This window comes from Clytia hemisphaerica, unplaced genomic scaffold (assembly GCF_902728285.1).
Source record: "Clytia hemisphaerica strain Z4C2 unplaced genomic scaffold, Clytia hemisphaerica genome assembly, whole genome shotgun sequence".
Taxonomy (NCBI): Eukaryota; Metazoa; Cnidaria; class Hydrozoa; order Leptothecata; family Clytiidae; genus Clytia; species Clytia hemisphaerica.
This window is the reverse complement of record NW_027103363.1, coordinates 212,842-229,498: the sequence shown is the minus strand read 5'-3', so window position 1 is coordinate 229,498 and position 16,657 is coordinate 212,842. Positions and strand designations below refer to the sequence as shown.

General features: G+C 36.1%; 1 protein-coding gene across 1 annotated transcript; it reads right to left on the bottom strand.

Moving 5' to 3' along the window:
* Nucleotides 1-152: 152 nt before the first annotated feature.
* LOC136823005 (N-acetylated-alpha-linked acidic dipeptidase 2-like) lies at nt 153-16,336 on the bottom strand. The gene is made up of 15 exons (XM_067079314.1): nt 16,272-16,336; nt 15,793-15,962; nt 14,807-14,829; nt 14,544-14,636; nt 14,145-14,231; nt 13,275-13,395; nt 13,076-13,116; nt 11,882-12,074; nt 9,537-9,783; nt 5,167-5,256; nt 3,546-3,631; nt 2,411-2,530; nt 1,582-1,736; nt 1,084-1,419; nt 153-332 (listed from the first exon to the last, which is right to left on the bottom strand). Exons 1-15 carry the CDS (start codon nt 16,334-16,336, stop codon nt 153-155), a joined length of 2,007 nt encoding a protein of 668 aa, XP_066935415.1.
* Nucleotides 16,337-16,657: the final 321 nt, after the last annotated feature.

Here is a 16,657-nt window from a genome sequence, read left to right as displayed (position 1 = left end):
TAGTTTTAATAAAATCCGCTGGGAGTTAATGTAATGTTGGTAACGTAATTTATGAAAAGGATTAGACTTACATTCTGAAATCTTTTGCTTCTCCTAATCCGCCATCTTTCTTCATTGTCGATTTCAATGATGTTACACCTCGATTGAGGGCGTCAACGTTGCATGGTGAATGGTATAAGAGTATTTTCAGCCAGTTTCAACAGATATAGCAATCCAACTCTGGCGACAGTCAAATGGACTTTGTAATCTTTGTCAACGAAATGTTCCATCCAGAAGATGGTATCATGAAAAGTGTGGTATTGTGGGTAATAAGAAGTGTTGTAGATTTGGTCCTGAAAGTAAAATGGAGTTTTGGAAAGTTTAAACTTTATAATTTTACTTTAGTGATTAAAATGTTACGGCTTGGCCAGCGATTTTAAAAGTTCGCGTGATGTTCTTTCATGGACAAGTATCTTTTATGGTATAGTGAAAAGTGTGATTCTGGGTGATAAAAAGTGTTGTAGATTTGGTCCAGATAATAAGATAAAATTTTTACAGGAATTAAGTTCGCAAAGTCTTTAAAGTATAAGAGGGAATGTGTTTGCGAATACACATTTCCATGTAGTCTTTTAGAAATTTCAGGATTTTCAGGCTGTTAAGAGTTCGAATAATCTCCCATGTATTAAATATCTATGATTTTCCATCTCAATTAGAGTGTTCAAGTCTCACCGGGTCAACGAGACAGGGGTGTGGCGTAGGATATGGCAAACTTTCTCACTCTCGGCAACTTTCATATTATCACTTTAACAACAGGAAACGACTAGAAGTCTGGGTAGGTACAAAAGAAACTGTTGTGTGTTATCTTTGCATTGGACTATTCCAGAAAAAAAATTGTAACCCCTATTTTGGGAAAAGTGACTCTTTGCACCACACCTCCTCAACTTAGGAGTGGCAACTATTTCTGGAATATTCCATTTCAACACATCATCCATGACGGTATGCCGTGAAAAAACAGCGGAATGATCCCGGAAATGCGCCAGAAGTGTTTCCCGGGAATGAGAAAATTCAACCCTTCTACGGTAAAGATAAAAAACAACATCTTACCAAGTCACTCTGTCGGTAGCTCATATCAATCGATGGAATGCCCATAAATTTATAGAACGCGAAATAATCACTACCAGCACCCAGAGAATAAATCTTGTGCGTTTTATTATAGTCAGTGTCTTTATAATGAATCATGCAACGATCGAACACAGTCTCATCACGGTATGGGTCGTTAACTTTCTTGTGAACGTCGAACATAAGATCGTGGAGTAGCGGGCTGGCGGCAGTTAGAAGGGAATTGTTCCCTGAAAAGACGGAGAGATTTCTACTCGTTTTTTTATAAGAACAAACTCTATAAGGACATAAGGCTACGAGGGCAAAAATGAACAAGTTAATAAAAATTTAAGGCTTCTCGGACTCTAAAATACCCAATTTCTTAGGAAAAGGGACAAAAATATTTAAAAAATGGTGAAAATAAGAACATGTTCAGAAGATTTATAGGCTTATAACTCAAAAAGTTAAGAACATTTGAAGGTTTAAAATTTTTTGATGTTCTTATAAAAAAACTGCTACAGCGGAGTCGATGTTAATGTAAGCGATCGCTTTGTCTTTCAATTGGCTGTAATATTCTTCCACGTGTTCTACTGAACCAATCAAACCTGATTCTTCACCATCCCAACCGCAAAGCATTATGGATCGACGTGGTCGCCAACCTGAAGTAGAGGGTTATGGGATTGAATGAAACTGAAAAACGGGATTCGCAAGAAGGAAAAAAATTAGTCAATAAAACACGTAAGTAAGCTATTCCTGGTGGGAAAATACCCTGTCGTTTCAGCCCCACTAGGAAATTGAGTTTGATTTATTCCCCATTAGAAGTTCCATGTTTAAAAATTTCACTCAAAAACCATCCCCACTGGATCTTTATAACTTTGGAACAATAGAATTTCTATTCCCATTGGGATTTCAATAGGAATTTTCATCCCCACTGAGGAAAAAAGTTCCACCGGGGCTGTGAGACAGAGGTGTCTTTTTTTCAAAATATGAAAGTATTTTTGTGTCTTTGAGAAAGTCTCATCGTATAATTATTGAAAACGAAAGTAAATCTTTTCAGGATGACGGATTCCTCTAGTCTACTTCACTGGACTAGTTGAAAACATCAGAATGTTAAGTTCAATCAGAGATAGACTCTAGTCTATAGGCATTTCACAGTAGCAAAGCGAAATGGGTAATCAGGACCACTGCGCACTAATGACGACTTACTATTGGTCCAAAGTTTTGAAAAGTTTTGAAGATTTTTGCGTCTAGTCAACAGAAAGCCGTTATGGAGGCGCAATCAGTCCTAATTACCCATGATCCATTTCGACTTTGAAATGGTCTATGACTATACCTGTCTTATGTTTTTCACCAAGAGCACGTGCTATCTCCATCATAACCGTTGTTCCGCTTGTTGCGTCCACTGCGCCGTTCACCCATGCATCAACATGGTTACCTAACATGACGTAACGATCTAAAATACAAAACGAAAAAATTACATTAAAAGGGATATTTATTGAAATTTGTGAGAACAAAGTTCTGAGATGCACTTCTTTGAAATCCTTTTACTTTTACTTTAATTTTTGCAGATTTTCTGATACTTTTTAAAAAGACTTTGTTAATTTCGCCTAGCGAAATCGTATTACGATAAGCATTCTTGGCGATATCGGAAAAAAAATTAGAAAACGAAAGTACACTATACGGTGGACACACTCACTAAACTTAATTTACAAGTTACACTCTCGTATAACCACGGACGATTGATTTTTTCTTTATTTTTTTTATAAGCATATTGATAGACGGTGATATACCTTTCGGTAATTAGTTCTTACAAAGTAAACAAGGGATGGCGCACAATATGAGCATATTTATTTTTTATAAGCATATACTTTATTAGAGTTTTTAAAAACTAAACAAGAATTGTTCTTAAATTGATCTTATTTTATTCAGCGATTTTAAGCCTCGTTGTTCTTGTAAAATTGTTTCATCAAGGCTCGATGTAAAGTAGATTTCAGATTAGCTTCAATCTCTACTTCTTGTTTTTCCCATGCAGTTCAAATTCTAGGCGAAATTTTCGACTTCGAGTCGTCTTGTTTTTTTCAAGAAGGTCTTCCAAAGGAATTTTCCGGGACTTATATCATATTAGTGAGTTTATGCATTTTACCTTTTTGGAGACGGCGGCATGATTGAAACGATTTAGAATGACCCGCAGTTTTGACCCGCAAAATCCCGCACGGTCTTCCTAAGTCAGTCAGGACAATTAAGGTGGACTTTCAAAGGATAAAGGGTGGGGTGGGGGTCTGTAACAGGAGCAATAGCGTAGAAAAAATTCGTGTAGGAGAGTAGATTTTTATGACACAGTAATTATCTTTTTATATTTATGAATAGATAATTACATTGTCACAAAAATCTGCTCTCCTACACAAATTTTGCGCCCCTCCTGTCTACGCCACTGGAGGAGGGTGTAAAAAAATAATCAACTTGTCTACCTGGTTCGTATTTTCCTTTCATGAACCCGCAGACATTTCGTATATCAGTGATTTTGTTGTCGTTGTTGACCACTAAGTCCACTGTCCTGGAAAGAAAAACAAAAATTGGATTGAACGATTTTAATATTTAGTTCCTTGGGCTATAATCACTGCATCTGATCACCTTTACTATCCAAAGAGCTTTGCCGTGCGTAAACAACACTTAGACTATATGACAGCCGTTATTTCATACTTACAAATCAGAGAAATAAGTCGATACTAATAATAGAAAAATTAATCGAAAAAAGCCGTAAGTTAAGTTTGGAACGTAAGGAGCGTAAGGCTAGACTAGCAAACAAGTCTGTTAATTAATCATTTCAGAGGGCGGGAACATAGAGGCGGCGGACGTTTGCTAGAATAGGAGCAGCGTAGGAGAACTAGCAAAAGTTGGTGAGAGGCTACTGATTAAGCGTTTTAAGCTCTTGCCGCCGACAAAATTTCTTCCTACGCTCGCCTAACTTTTCCCGCGCGATACCTTTCCAGCTCGACTGGTGTGTCAGTCTAGCGTAAGGCAAGCATTAGCTGTAGCGTCAAGGCGACTTCCTTAATAGTCTAGCAACTTTTTATTCGGCGGTTGCGAAGCCGGATGAATGCGTTAATTAATCTCTAAATTGATAATAAATTTATAATCACGTGTTCTTTAAGACTTATATTCAAATTTATGTGGCGAACAAACTTCTTTTCAATAATGCTGGGAGTCAATCAAGTTAAGGGCTACATACACTGAACCATATATTGTGTTAGACAATATATTGGTGAGTGCTTGCAATTATTGGAAAGTGATCACAGTTTATTGAAAAGTTTCCACAATATATTGCCAGATCGATTTGCAATACTCCAACAAAACAAGGGGATTGTTAGATGATGCTATCGTCCGTTAGAAGAGGGCCAGCAAACGCGAGAAAATATATATGCGCAGAGTCAGGGCGGTTTACGGCAAAAAGGTGGCGGTAGAGTTTGAAACAAACAATGTAAACAATTCCACCACTGCTTACTCCGCCCCGGGATAACCATCGTTTTTGTGTAGACGATATGATCGTCCAGGGGATTGTTTACAGAAAGAAAATCGTACATTGGTCTGGAAACAATGCTGTTCACCAATACATTGTGTAGTATATTGTATAGTAGCCCTTTAAACCTACATACTTCTAGTTTGTCCTGTTCTTAATATTTTTGCTATCGAAGCCTTAACATATTCGCATATAGTTTGTTCTTACATTTTTAGATTTTCTTAGTGCCAGAAGTGCCAGAAGTGCTCGATGATATCTCAGAGCTGTTTAAGATGATACAGTTTGTTCTTATAAAAAATCGTGTATCGCCTGGTGTGATGTGGTTTTAACACATATATCTCGGAAAAATTCAATATCAAAGACCTGTAATCCCAAATACCGCAAAATCTGTATTTATCAGGCCCAGCGGGAGCGGGGAGGCTGGGGAGGCATCAGTAAACTAGACTCTTCTCTCCAATTCTTCTCGCGAATTCTATCTCATTTAGGTCTTGCAGCCTCTCCACTTTTATAGTTGTTCCGCCGGGCCTGATTTTACACACCCGGAGCCTTACGGCCGTCGAGTACTCACTTACAATGAGGAATTTTTCAAAGGACCATAACGATACGTTGTATTGAGATAACCAACCCATTCATCGTCTGTTACTTCAGCACCACCAAGATATCTAAAAATTGAAATTGTTCAGTAAAGTTTGGTACTCACGTATTAAAAAAAGTGGCGTTTAACACTAGTCGCACGCGTCTAATGTTTAGTCGCAGGTGTTTAATGTTAGGCGCACATATCAAAAAACCTTAGTCGCGTATATCAAAGACACCGCATTGTTAAACAAGATTTTTTTTCGCTGAGTACCGTATTACTTTGAATAAACGCCCCCTCGAATAAACACCCCTCCTAAAATCGGAAAAATTAAATAAACGCCTCGGGCGTTTATCCGATGTAATACGGTCAGTGCGTTTAATATTAAACACCTAAGTCTAACATTAGATGCGTGCGACTAATGCGTGTACTCACTATGATTTGTGTGGCTTTTTGTTGCTTTGTAGTTTTATTTTTTATTTTTAAACGTGTGCGACTAGTGTTAAGCGCAACTTTTTTCAACAAGTGAGTACTAAGCTTAAATATACAATTCGATAATTCACATTCACAATCTCAGATCTATAAAGACACCTTCTTCTCACAGACCCACTGGTAACCCTTCCCACTTGAAAATGGGCCAAAATATCATCCCCAGGGGAAAATTATCCTTAAATTTTTGTCCCCGCTAAAAATAATCAGATAAACCAATCCTCACTGCAAATTATCGTGCTATTTTTTCCATCCCTACTGAATTTTTCTGGGTCGAAAAACAATAGAATTCAAATCAACAGTCATAAGCAAACATGGGAATATCAATCTCCAGCGAGTCTTGGGTCGCTATTTTACCCCCACTAGCTGAAAAAATCCCACCGGGTCTGTGAGAAGGGGGTGTATAAATCCCGAAGGGCTAGCTGTCGTGCTTTGGCTAAGTGTGCTGTGGTTAGGTAGGAAACCCTACCGAGGTCACGTGACGTTATAATAGAATTTCAGCGCTTGACCAATCTGACTTCGCAAAATAATTTTTGCAATATTCACTTTTTTTTTGCTCGGAAAACATTAAATCACTCCATCTAGCCCTTCAGGCTTTACAGAAATGTGTGGTCACAATACCTTTTACCGTTGTTTTGGGCAAAGACTTATAACCAAAACAAGACGTCTAAGCGCATAATTATGCAAAATTATCTCATTGTTCGAACAATAAAAATAAATTTCCTTTGATCCGCACGTTAGTTGCCGACAAGATTTAAAAAAATGGCCGCCAAAACTCGAAGGCCACCAAATTTGGAACTACTTGTCCATGTAATTTTGCTAATTATGGTCTAATTATCATGAAATATGTCAACAAATTGGATTGGTTTGATTTTAGAATAATTATTCTTTGCATTTCTGCTCTTTGAACCTTGAACTTTGACCAGAAGGAAGGAATTTCGCAAAAACAAGATGGCTGACTGGTTTCTGTGTATTTGCTATAATGACCCAAAGAATGGCTTTGAAATACTATGTTAGAGAATTTTTTGACGATTAAAAATAATTTTCTAGCATTGTAATATGACCAAACTTTAAGTTCATACCATTCTTTTTTTGTGGCCTGGCTCTTTTCAGACTGGCCTGGCTCAATGTTTTTGTGCTATTTTTTGTGAACTGTCAGACTGTGTTTTGTTGGAAATTAAGGTTTTCAGTTAGTTTACCTGGCTTTATGTTTTCTCAGATGAAAAGTATTCGGTTTAATATCACTCATTTGATTTCTATATAACTTTTTTCAATTTATTTAGGTGTAAAATATATATAATATAAAAAAACATCAAAATAATCAACCATAAATTCTGTATATATCCTGCTCCTTGAAAAGGCATTTCAAAAACAGATGGGCGACTTCAAATCAAGGATATCTTCAACAGACAAGATGTATTGTGATTAGAATTGAAATATATACATCTAACATTAACGCCCAATGCTGAAAAATATTTTGTCGCAATGATGTTTTTTGAATCATAACTTTATTTCCTGGCTATTTTATTATAACACCGAATCAATTTGTGTCACTGGATGGATTCTTTGGATATCTTGATATATGTGGCTTGGCTGGTAAACTTGGTAGATTAGAATAGACCTTTTATTCAACATGGCTGCCTCTTAAAAAAAGGTCTATTATCAACAGCGATGATGAAAAGAATGTAACACTAACAATATTTGGAATATCTTAAAATTTGGATAATGTATTGACTCACACTGTCACTAGAGACAGAGCTCACAGCAGACTACAAACTGAAATTGTGAGGGTTATTGCATCAGTATATATATGAAAATATTTGGTACCCCAACCGTAAAATTGTGATGTATGTCATTTGTAGAAAGTGGACTAAAATATACCATTGATTATGCCTAAATAAGCGCCATCTGCCATCTCATGGACAGAATCTGAGATTTACAAAAATAACGTACATTCAATTGGCTAAAAATGGAAAGAGTATTGAAAGCTTGGATATTACTTTTAAAACAGTGTGCCAGATTTTTAATTTGGCAAGACTGGTTTCTGGCAAATGAAAAAACTATTGCTTGTAGATAATCTTGAACAAATTTATATAGATGAATTCTTTGGCTACTGTAGGTAATTTTAAAATTATAGAAAGCAAACAGAAGCAAACTATATTCTAAATTAATCAGTCAGTCATCATAATGAAATTAATTTTGAGAGGTAATTCTGGTAGTTCTTAATTGTGAAATGCTCTGACTGTTAATACCAAAATAATTTTTTTTGTGTAACTATTTTAATGTAGCGTAAGGGACTTATTGTCTATACTTTGTCATCTAAGTATCATTTTCAATAGTCAATTAATCCTCAGAAAAAATTAAATCAGGTCATCTATTTTCAAAAGAATTGCCTATTTTTGTCTATTATTGTATTGTGTATTTGAAAATTGTTTTTTGTTTGTTTCTCAGTATTACCAAACAATAAATTAATGATTTTGTAATTTTTGATTAGATTGTGTTATGCCAGTTAACTAGGGTCCTGGTTAAAGATATGTTACATGCATGAGTTACTTTGTTCATAAATTGTGTCCAGACATTTTTTCTACAAATCTCGAGACTGATAGTTGTTAACAAAAATTACAAGTATTTTTGTGATTTTGGTCTTGATTGGAAATGGTTTGAAAATTTTGAAAATTTTCAAATACCTTGAGGGAACCTTTTCTGGCGGGAACTAATTTTGGCAGGCAGAAAATATCCTAAATTTTTTTAATTTTGGCGAATGACAGCGTAAATCTTTTCTATTTTGTCTTACTATTTTGAGCAATTTTGATGAATTTCAGGGTTATTTAGGCAAGGAAACAAAAAATTTAATTTTGGCGGGAACTTATTTTGCCGAGTGAGCAAAATTAGTTCCCTTAAAGGTACTTATTTTCTAAATAGGAAGTGATGAGTCAAAACAATCCCATCATTTTTCATTAAATTTTTCACATTTTTATGGTACTGTAATTTTTATCAAAATGTGTCACAAAAAATTAAGTTAATTAAGGCATTAAAAATAACAGGAGACTTGTTAAAATTTTATGTCAGAATCTCCTCAAAAGTTTGGATCAAAATATTGAAAATTGAGTGAAAAAACTTCTTTAATTTTTCAATTCAATTATCAGTCTTTGACCCAAACATTGATTCTATCTTTTCAAAACAATATGATTAACAAAATTTTTAGAATAAAAAAAACTTATACACTGTTATTATTATTATTATACAGATTTACAAGCTAGGCTCACGATGGGCCTCTAACCGATCTTCTTTCACATTCCTCTTGTAACAAATTTTTGTGGGTGGTTTTTCCATGCATCATTCAGTTTCTCTTTAAACGACTTAATCGATTGTGCGGATACAACTTCTCTTGGTAGTTTATTCCACGTTGGCACACATCTATAGTAAAACGATTTAGTTTGGGGTCCATTGAAGCCGTCATTAGCAAAGTTTGGTAAAAGCTCTTTGGAATGTCTTCGTTTAGGACGTGCACGGCTGATTAGTTTTGAAGGTATAGTATCTTTGTCGTAAAAGGAAAGATGTTTATAGACCTGCACCATATCACAAAACTGTCTCCGAAATTCGAGGGTTGGTAATCCAAGCCTTTTTAGCCTTTCACTGTACGGGAGGTGTCGATATATTGGGATAAGTTTTGAAGCTCGTCTTTGGACTCCCTCGAGCATGTTCACATGTTTGCGTAGTTTGGGTGACCAGACTGACTGCGCGTACTCAAGGTGCGGCCTCACAAAGGCGGAGTATAGTGTCGTTATGGTCTTTGGAGTAAGATTATTAAACCCCCTTCTGATAATACCAAGTGTCGAATTCGCTTTGTTTACCTGTTTGGCTATATGTTCTTCAAACATCAGCTCAGCATCCACCAAAACTCCCAAGTCTTTCTCCTCGAAAACATGCTCCAGTTGATTACCAGCGAGAGAATAAGGATGTGCGTGCTTTATGTTAGCTAGTTTGCCAAGTGTTAAAACATGACATTTATCGGGATGGAACTTTAAGAGCCAATCTTTAGACCATTCATTCAATGTGTCTACATCCTTCTGAATGACAAGAGAATCATTGATGGAATTGACCTCTTTGAATATCTTCGTGTCATCTGCAAAAAGTAATAGGTCGGAAACAACTTTGTCAGGAAGATCGTTTATATACAGCACAAAAAGTAGAGGTCCTAATACACTTCCTTGTGGTATACCGCTGATTACATCGTCTAGCTTTGAGTGAGATTGGTTCACTTTCACTAGTTGCTTTCGTCCCTTGAGAAAAGATGTTATCCAATTTTTGGTTGTTCCAATGTTTGGTTGTTAAATACACTTAAAAACTTATACTATCTTTGTTTAAAGAAAAATTGAAAACTTTTAATAAAATAAGGTCCATACAAGGCTCTAACTACTCTTGGGTACCTAAATAAATGGGGGTTTGGAATAAGCCAGATAGGAGAATTTATTTATAGCGGGGGAGGGGAAGCTTATTAGGTACCCAAAAGTACAGTTTTATATCGTAGATATAGTTTTAGTGAAATAGAGTTTAAAAAATGTTTGTATGTAAAAATGTCATTCAAGTCCATCGTAAAATATCACGATTCCCTCTAGTTGAGTGTCTACTACCATGATTATTATTTCTTCATTCCAATATCGATATTAACACATACCTTAAGTGGATAAATTTTGGCGGGGATTAAATTTGGCGAATTTGACCAAAATTCGCCAAATTAAATCCTCACCAAAATTTCCAAATTCCCCCGCCAAATTTAACAAAAAGAGAATTATGTGAAAAATCACAACTTTTTAGTATATTTTTGAGTAATTTTCACCCATTTCAGTGTGACAAAATTTCCACTTCGCCAAATTAAATCCTCGCCAAATTTTACGAAATTGATCTATCGCCAAATTAAATCCCCGCCAAAAATCGTATTCTGGCCAATCGCCAAATTAAATCCACGCCAAAATTTATCCACTTTAAAAAAGGTATACATAGTTATATTAAAATAGTCAATCAACATCTTGTATATATGTACTATGTCATTCAAAACACCAAAAATATTCTCAAGTTTCCAATCAATTTAATTGAATGTCAAGAGTATGAATTCAATAAGATTGGGTTAATCATTCCACCATTTATGAAATCAGCCTTTTTAGAGTTTCATATATCTGCAAGTTTTGCATACACCAAAGTTAAGTTGAAAATAAGTGATCAGCCATAATAAATGATAATCAAAACATTCACAACATATTAGTTCTTTAACGCATCTGTCTTTTGGTATTGTAGGCCAGGTCGTCCTCAAAAGTTTAAAAGTGTCCTAAAGTCTTTGAAGCTCATCATTTGGTTATCTTTGAGTACATTTTTCTGATTAGATGATTTCCAATAGTTGTTGACGATCAACTGTTAGATATGAAGGCAGTTTGATATATCAGGATGTCGGGTTTCCTTTAGCACTTGATGAGAGGAGCCCATATCATAAAACTTCAATTTGTATCTTTCTGTTACGAAGATGATTTGATTGTCAGTAAAACATTTTCACATTCATTTAGATTAGAACGAAGTCAGAGTTTCTAATTTTCTAATCAAAGTTTTTCTGCTTCAGCCATTTTGAAAATTTCGACGAAAATTCTGAGAAATTAGTAATATTGATTATTTTTGCTGACTCGGCAAAACAATTGTTTTTATTGCTGACGCGGCAAAATTGATTGTTTTCGTTCACTAATTATGCGGAAACCCTGTAGATATAGTTTATTGTATTTAGAGAAACAATAACACGCTACCTGATGAGATCTAACTAAGGTTAAACAATGGTTAGACGTCTTGTTTTGGTTATAAGTCTTTGTTTTGGGTAAGATTCCACCACTTTTTCGGAATCTTTCCGTTGCTTGCTTGGTAGAACCGGCAGAAAAACTACAAAAGGTTTTTTTTTCATATATATGGGATATATAGTGCCGAACAAAAAAAACCTGACTTCGCGAAGTTCGTTTTTCAACAGGATTTCAATTTCAATTCAAGCCAGGATTTCGGTCTCTTTCGGTCTACAAGAACAAAACACGTGTCTGCGGATAGATGTTCAAAAACTTTTGAAAGTTGATACGATTCGGAACAACGCAAAGTCGAGGGCGGTAAAAGTACTGATTTCCCGTAGTCCTCCAAGCAATTAGAAGCCCACCGACTCCGTCGCAGAAAAACATACAGATAGGTAATTCACTTACTTTTGGCTGGATATCCACCCGACATCGGGTCGCCCTCAGGGACGCCCTCCCCACCAATGATCGAACCACGTTGGACGCCATCGTCTGATAGCCAACGCCCGTCAGGGAATTTCTCACTCAACACGGGAGCATATTGTCGGGGGTCACCGTAAATTAAGATCCCAGCAGCTTTGTATTTTTCCGCCATCCGGACCTAAAATATTTGAATTTCAATAATTGTATTATATTACTTAGTATTTCAAACACTGACCTCTATATAATATACCTGAACCAAGCTATATCCACTATCTTTGATCGAATTTTTTTTTGAATTGGTACCCGTAAAGAAGCCACTGAAATGTTAAAAATTAAAGTCTAACGGCGCTACATCACCAAAAGTCTTCGAGGGAAAGTAGATCTAGCGCTCTCGATGCATTTACACCGTTATTGAGTAATGCCGCCGCAGGGTACCACTTTTCAAAAAACTCCGATCAAAGATTTTGCTTGGCCGGGATTGAGAAACTTGGTCCATGGATATATAAAGGTCAGTGATTATAAATCATTTATAAGATATAGTAAAGGTTTGAAATATCTGTCATTGGAGAAACGAAAAGACTATATTTATTTTATACTTGGCATTTTAATTCATTTTAATTTAGTATGAACTATTACGAAACAGTGGGTAGGAGATATAGTAGAAAAAAAGTCAAGGGGAATTCATAAAGTGGAACGTAAAAAACCTTTGCAATGTCTTCTGACATTACATCAGCAATGTCTTCTGACATTACATCAAGGATCCAACAGCTGATTGGTTGTATGACGTAAAATCAAACGTCCAAACGTCAAACAATATGACTTCCATAACATAGCCAACTGTCACACCAGTCCAATAAAGAATAAAATAAAAGTGCGAGAAAAATCATCAAGCCAAGATATTAAACAAAAGATCAAATTTTGTATTAAAAACAGCTATATTTTTCGTACCAGTATAGTATCATAAACATCATCCAGGCAATCATTAACGAGTTTATGTATTCGAGATAAATCGAGGGGGAGGGTATAAAGCAAAGCTGACATGGGGTCGAAACGGGTCGAAATCACCGTCCACTTTGCTTGACGACGGTAAACCAAAATACCGTCGTTTGTTTAGGCGAGCAAAGGCGATATAGAGCCGTACATCAAGTATCGACTTTGTTTTGTATCGATTTCTCTTACCGTCGCCCTCGATATCCTCCGATACATAAACTCGGTATTGCCTGTTATAAATGTTTTTAAGTCAAAAATGTTCATATTTTGCTATTTTGGTACTTTCTTGATGAATTTTCTCGGACCTACTTTTATTGATCATAATAGTGTTAAATGAACGTAAGATAAACGTTTAACCAATGTTGCTTTTTCAACAAAATTTGCTTACCTCCACGACCTCCCAAACCATATTTGGTCAAAACAATACAATCAGTGACGTTGATTTTCAGTTCAATCAACTTTTGGTAATCTTGATCGCGGCCAAAATTTGCGTACACTAAATTCTTGCCCTATAAAATGGATATAATTTTTCATGATCAAAGGTAAAACAACCGACTTTTACCGTCTGCAGATACCCAGCACCCATTTTTGCCTAAGTAGCCCATCCCCGGGACACAATCACAAATGGAAAAGTTATTTGACAAAATAGTGAATACACGGGTTGCAAAGTTATATGAATGTAGTCAAAACATGTGATTTTATTCCCAATTTACTTGCTTTACAACTTACAGCTGATAACTTTATTAGTGTCAATAAATTCGAACCAATCAGAAATAAATGTCTTGTAGAAAGCACATAAAATTTTCGAGTAAAGGCGTGATTTTCTTCAGACTTTAATTTTGCAACCTGTGTATTTGGGCGCTTTTTTTCTTTTATGCGAGGGATAAATGTGATTCCCTGACAAGTTCCCTGAAACGCAGGCCGCACTTTGAAATGAGCGATGCAAAAGTGTTCAAGTATAGGTTATAATGAATAAGGTACAGCAGAGGGTTTGAATCGAAATTCGTATATAGGATTTGAAGCCTATATCCTAAAGTGGTTTCGCGGCTCGCTTATTCATAGAATTATATTTTACAGGTCTATCGACGTCTACGAAATAATTTAGATTTATAAAATATTGTCTATGTTATGGACAGAGAAGACGTTATTGTGTTGGGAATTATGATTATAATGTCACCCTTTCTTCCCCCTTCATTGAGTAAGCGAGGAAAGATGGGAGTACCGTTGGATTATTGAAACTCAATGGTTATAATCTCACCCTTGCAGCTCCCTTCATGGAGTAAGCGAGGAAAGGAGGGAGTGCCGTTGGATTATTGAAACTCAATAATCTTATCCTGGCAGCTCCCTTCATGGAGTAAGCGAGGAAAGGAGGGAGTGCCGTTGGATTATTGAAACTCAATGGTTAAAATCTTACCCTTTCTTCTCCCTTTATGGAGTAAGCGAGGAAAGATGGGAGTACCGTCGGATCATTGAAACTCAATGGTTATAATCTCACCCTTGCAGCTCCCTTCATGGAGAAAGCGAGAAAAGGAGGGAGTGCCGTTGGATTATTGAAACTCAATGGTTAAAATCTTACCCTTTCTTCTCCCTTTATGGAGTAAGCGAGGAAAGATGGGATTGCCGTTGGATTATTGAAACTCAATGGTGATAATCTTACCTTTGCAGCTCCCTTCATGGAGTAAGCGAGAAAAGGAGGGAGTGCCGTTGGATTATTGAAACTCAATGGTGATAATCTTACCCTTGTAGCTCCCTTCATGGAGTAAGCGAGAAAAGAAAGAAAGATAATAAAGCTATGGCATTTTGAAACTTTTGGTATTTTGGCCAATTCTAAGTTGCTGCCGTTGATATTTTGTAACATAAGAATTTTTTATGAGGTATTGTTTTAAAAAGCCCCCCCCCCCTGTGAGAGTGGGAACTCACATCAGCCAACACCAGGGTATTCTCTGGCATCAATAAGAAATATAAACAAAGCCTTGAATACACGGGGACGAGGTTTTAAGGTATACTTCTAATATGTACCGTCAAATGCTCTAACTTTGGACTATCTGACAAAACATGGGACGGCAATTCGGCCACCATTTCACCGAACCTCCAAAGTCATTTGATTTGAGTTAATGAACGGCGTATTAAAAAATACACAATTTCTCTTTCGCACCGAGTAGGCTTTTAAATCGAAATATGAAAAAAATCAGTAGTGGCAAAACGAACTCGCGCGGCATAAGTTACACACTCGTTATTCGTTAATCCTATCGGGCGATAGGCTGTTAAGCGGCGGGCGTTCTCTAATTCTCCAATCGGCGTCCGGTCCTTTTGAATGAAAACAAAAAAGTTAAAAAGGGCGCGTTATCAGCGAAAGTTATCGTGACATGTTATGATACTGTTGACGGTACCATTATTTTCATTATTAGCATTCGTGTTTCTTGTACATGATTGTTTTTCTACGTCACTGCAGTAAACAACTTTTTATGGTTGGGCACTCTTTGCTATTTGAGGTTTTAAGAAGGCAACAACAATTGAATAATGACAAAAAGTTAGTTTTTTTCAACGCCTTTTTCGAAGGGAAATCTGCATTGTGCATTTCCCCTCTTAAATTGAATAGAAAATAGCATGTACCTTATGTAAATTTTTGCAGGAACAAATCTTCGCGGAACAAATTTTTCGCGGTTTTTGGCAAATCCGCGAGATTAAATTCCGCGAAACACGAATATTTTCGGGATTAAAAAAAACGCACGTTAAAGTTCGTCTTTATAGGGCAAAATAGGCCATATTGCGAACAAAAAATCCTCTCAACCGCGAAATTGAATTTCGCGAAAACTTTAAAGTTAACAGATGTAGTTTAAAAGACAAAATTAGCTGACATAGATTTTTTCGACGTTCATAACTAAACAAACAAGACTAAAACCTACCATCCTTGATATAAACACGATTAGGATCATCCTTTTTGGAATAGGCTAAAATTGTTGTATAGTTATGAAAGGATGGTTCAAAACCATAACTCTTGAATCGATCATACATCTCTTGGGTGTTGGCGAATGTGCGTGGTGTGGAAGCAACATGCGGCTTGGCTGCGAAATAACTGGAAAGAGAAAAATAGGCGTATTATAACTATTTACCGTTGTATTACTTTGAATAAATAGTGCGGGCGCTCATTAAATATTTTGGATTTTAGGAGGGGCGTTTATTAGAGGGGATGTTTAAAAAGGGGGCGTTTATTAAATAATCTTCAACAAAGGTCATTTTAATAAAGTGAATGGTAACCTTGCAATACCTTTCCGTTATCTTTCAGTTCAAATATTATGTCATTTTAGAGATATAAAAATGGGTCAAAATTAGTTTGAATACTGAAAGAATACAATACGTTTAAAATACAATTTTAAACACATACTTAAGTTTTCCTCGATATGATTCTCCTTTACAGCTACTTGTTTCAAATAAACGCCCCTCCCACATTTTAAAAGAAGGGGCGTTTATTTGAAGTAGAAGTAATTTATTTATATATACCAGGTAAAAGTGACGTCCCAATTACATTGCGTTTTATGGTGGTAAGAAGGTACAAAAAAGTGAAAGAGTTTCTTTGTGTCGCCAACTCCATCACCCCAAAAGTTTTTCCCCCTCTCACTTCAAATGGCTCGCCGGGGCCCATGTAGAATCAAACATCGCGCTAAATATTTTATTTCAGATTTAGTGTTTAAAGGAATAGTGTATTGCTACAGTTGAACTCGACAGCAAAGAAACTCGCTCATGTTTTTCCCGCAAAAAGTAAAACTACCC

Bases quoted from the DNA above. Each gene is read 5' to 3' on its own strand.
- LOC136823005 (XM_067079314.1), bottom strand. From the start codon at position 16,336: ATGTGGGAGGGGCGTTTATTTGAAACAAGTAGCTGTAAAGGAGAATCA. The intron at 15,963-16,271 runs GTATGTGTTTAA...TTCTCTTTCCAG, and splicing joins TCATATCGAGGAAAACTTAA to TTATTTCGCAGCCAAGCCGC. The intron at 13,117-13,274 runs GTAAGCAAATTT...CATTTATAACAG, and splicing joins TGGTTTGGGAGGTCGTGGAG to GCAATACCGAGTTTATGTAT.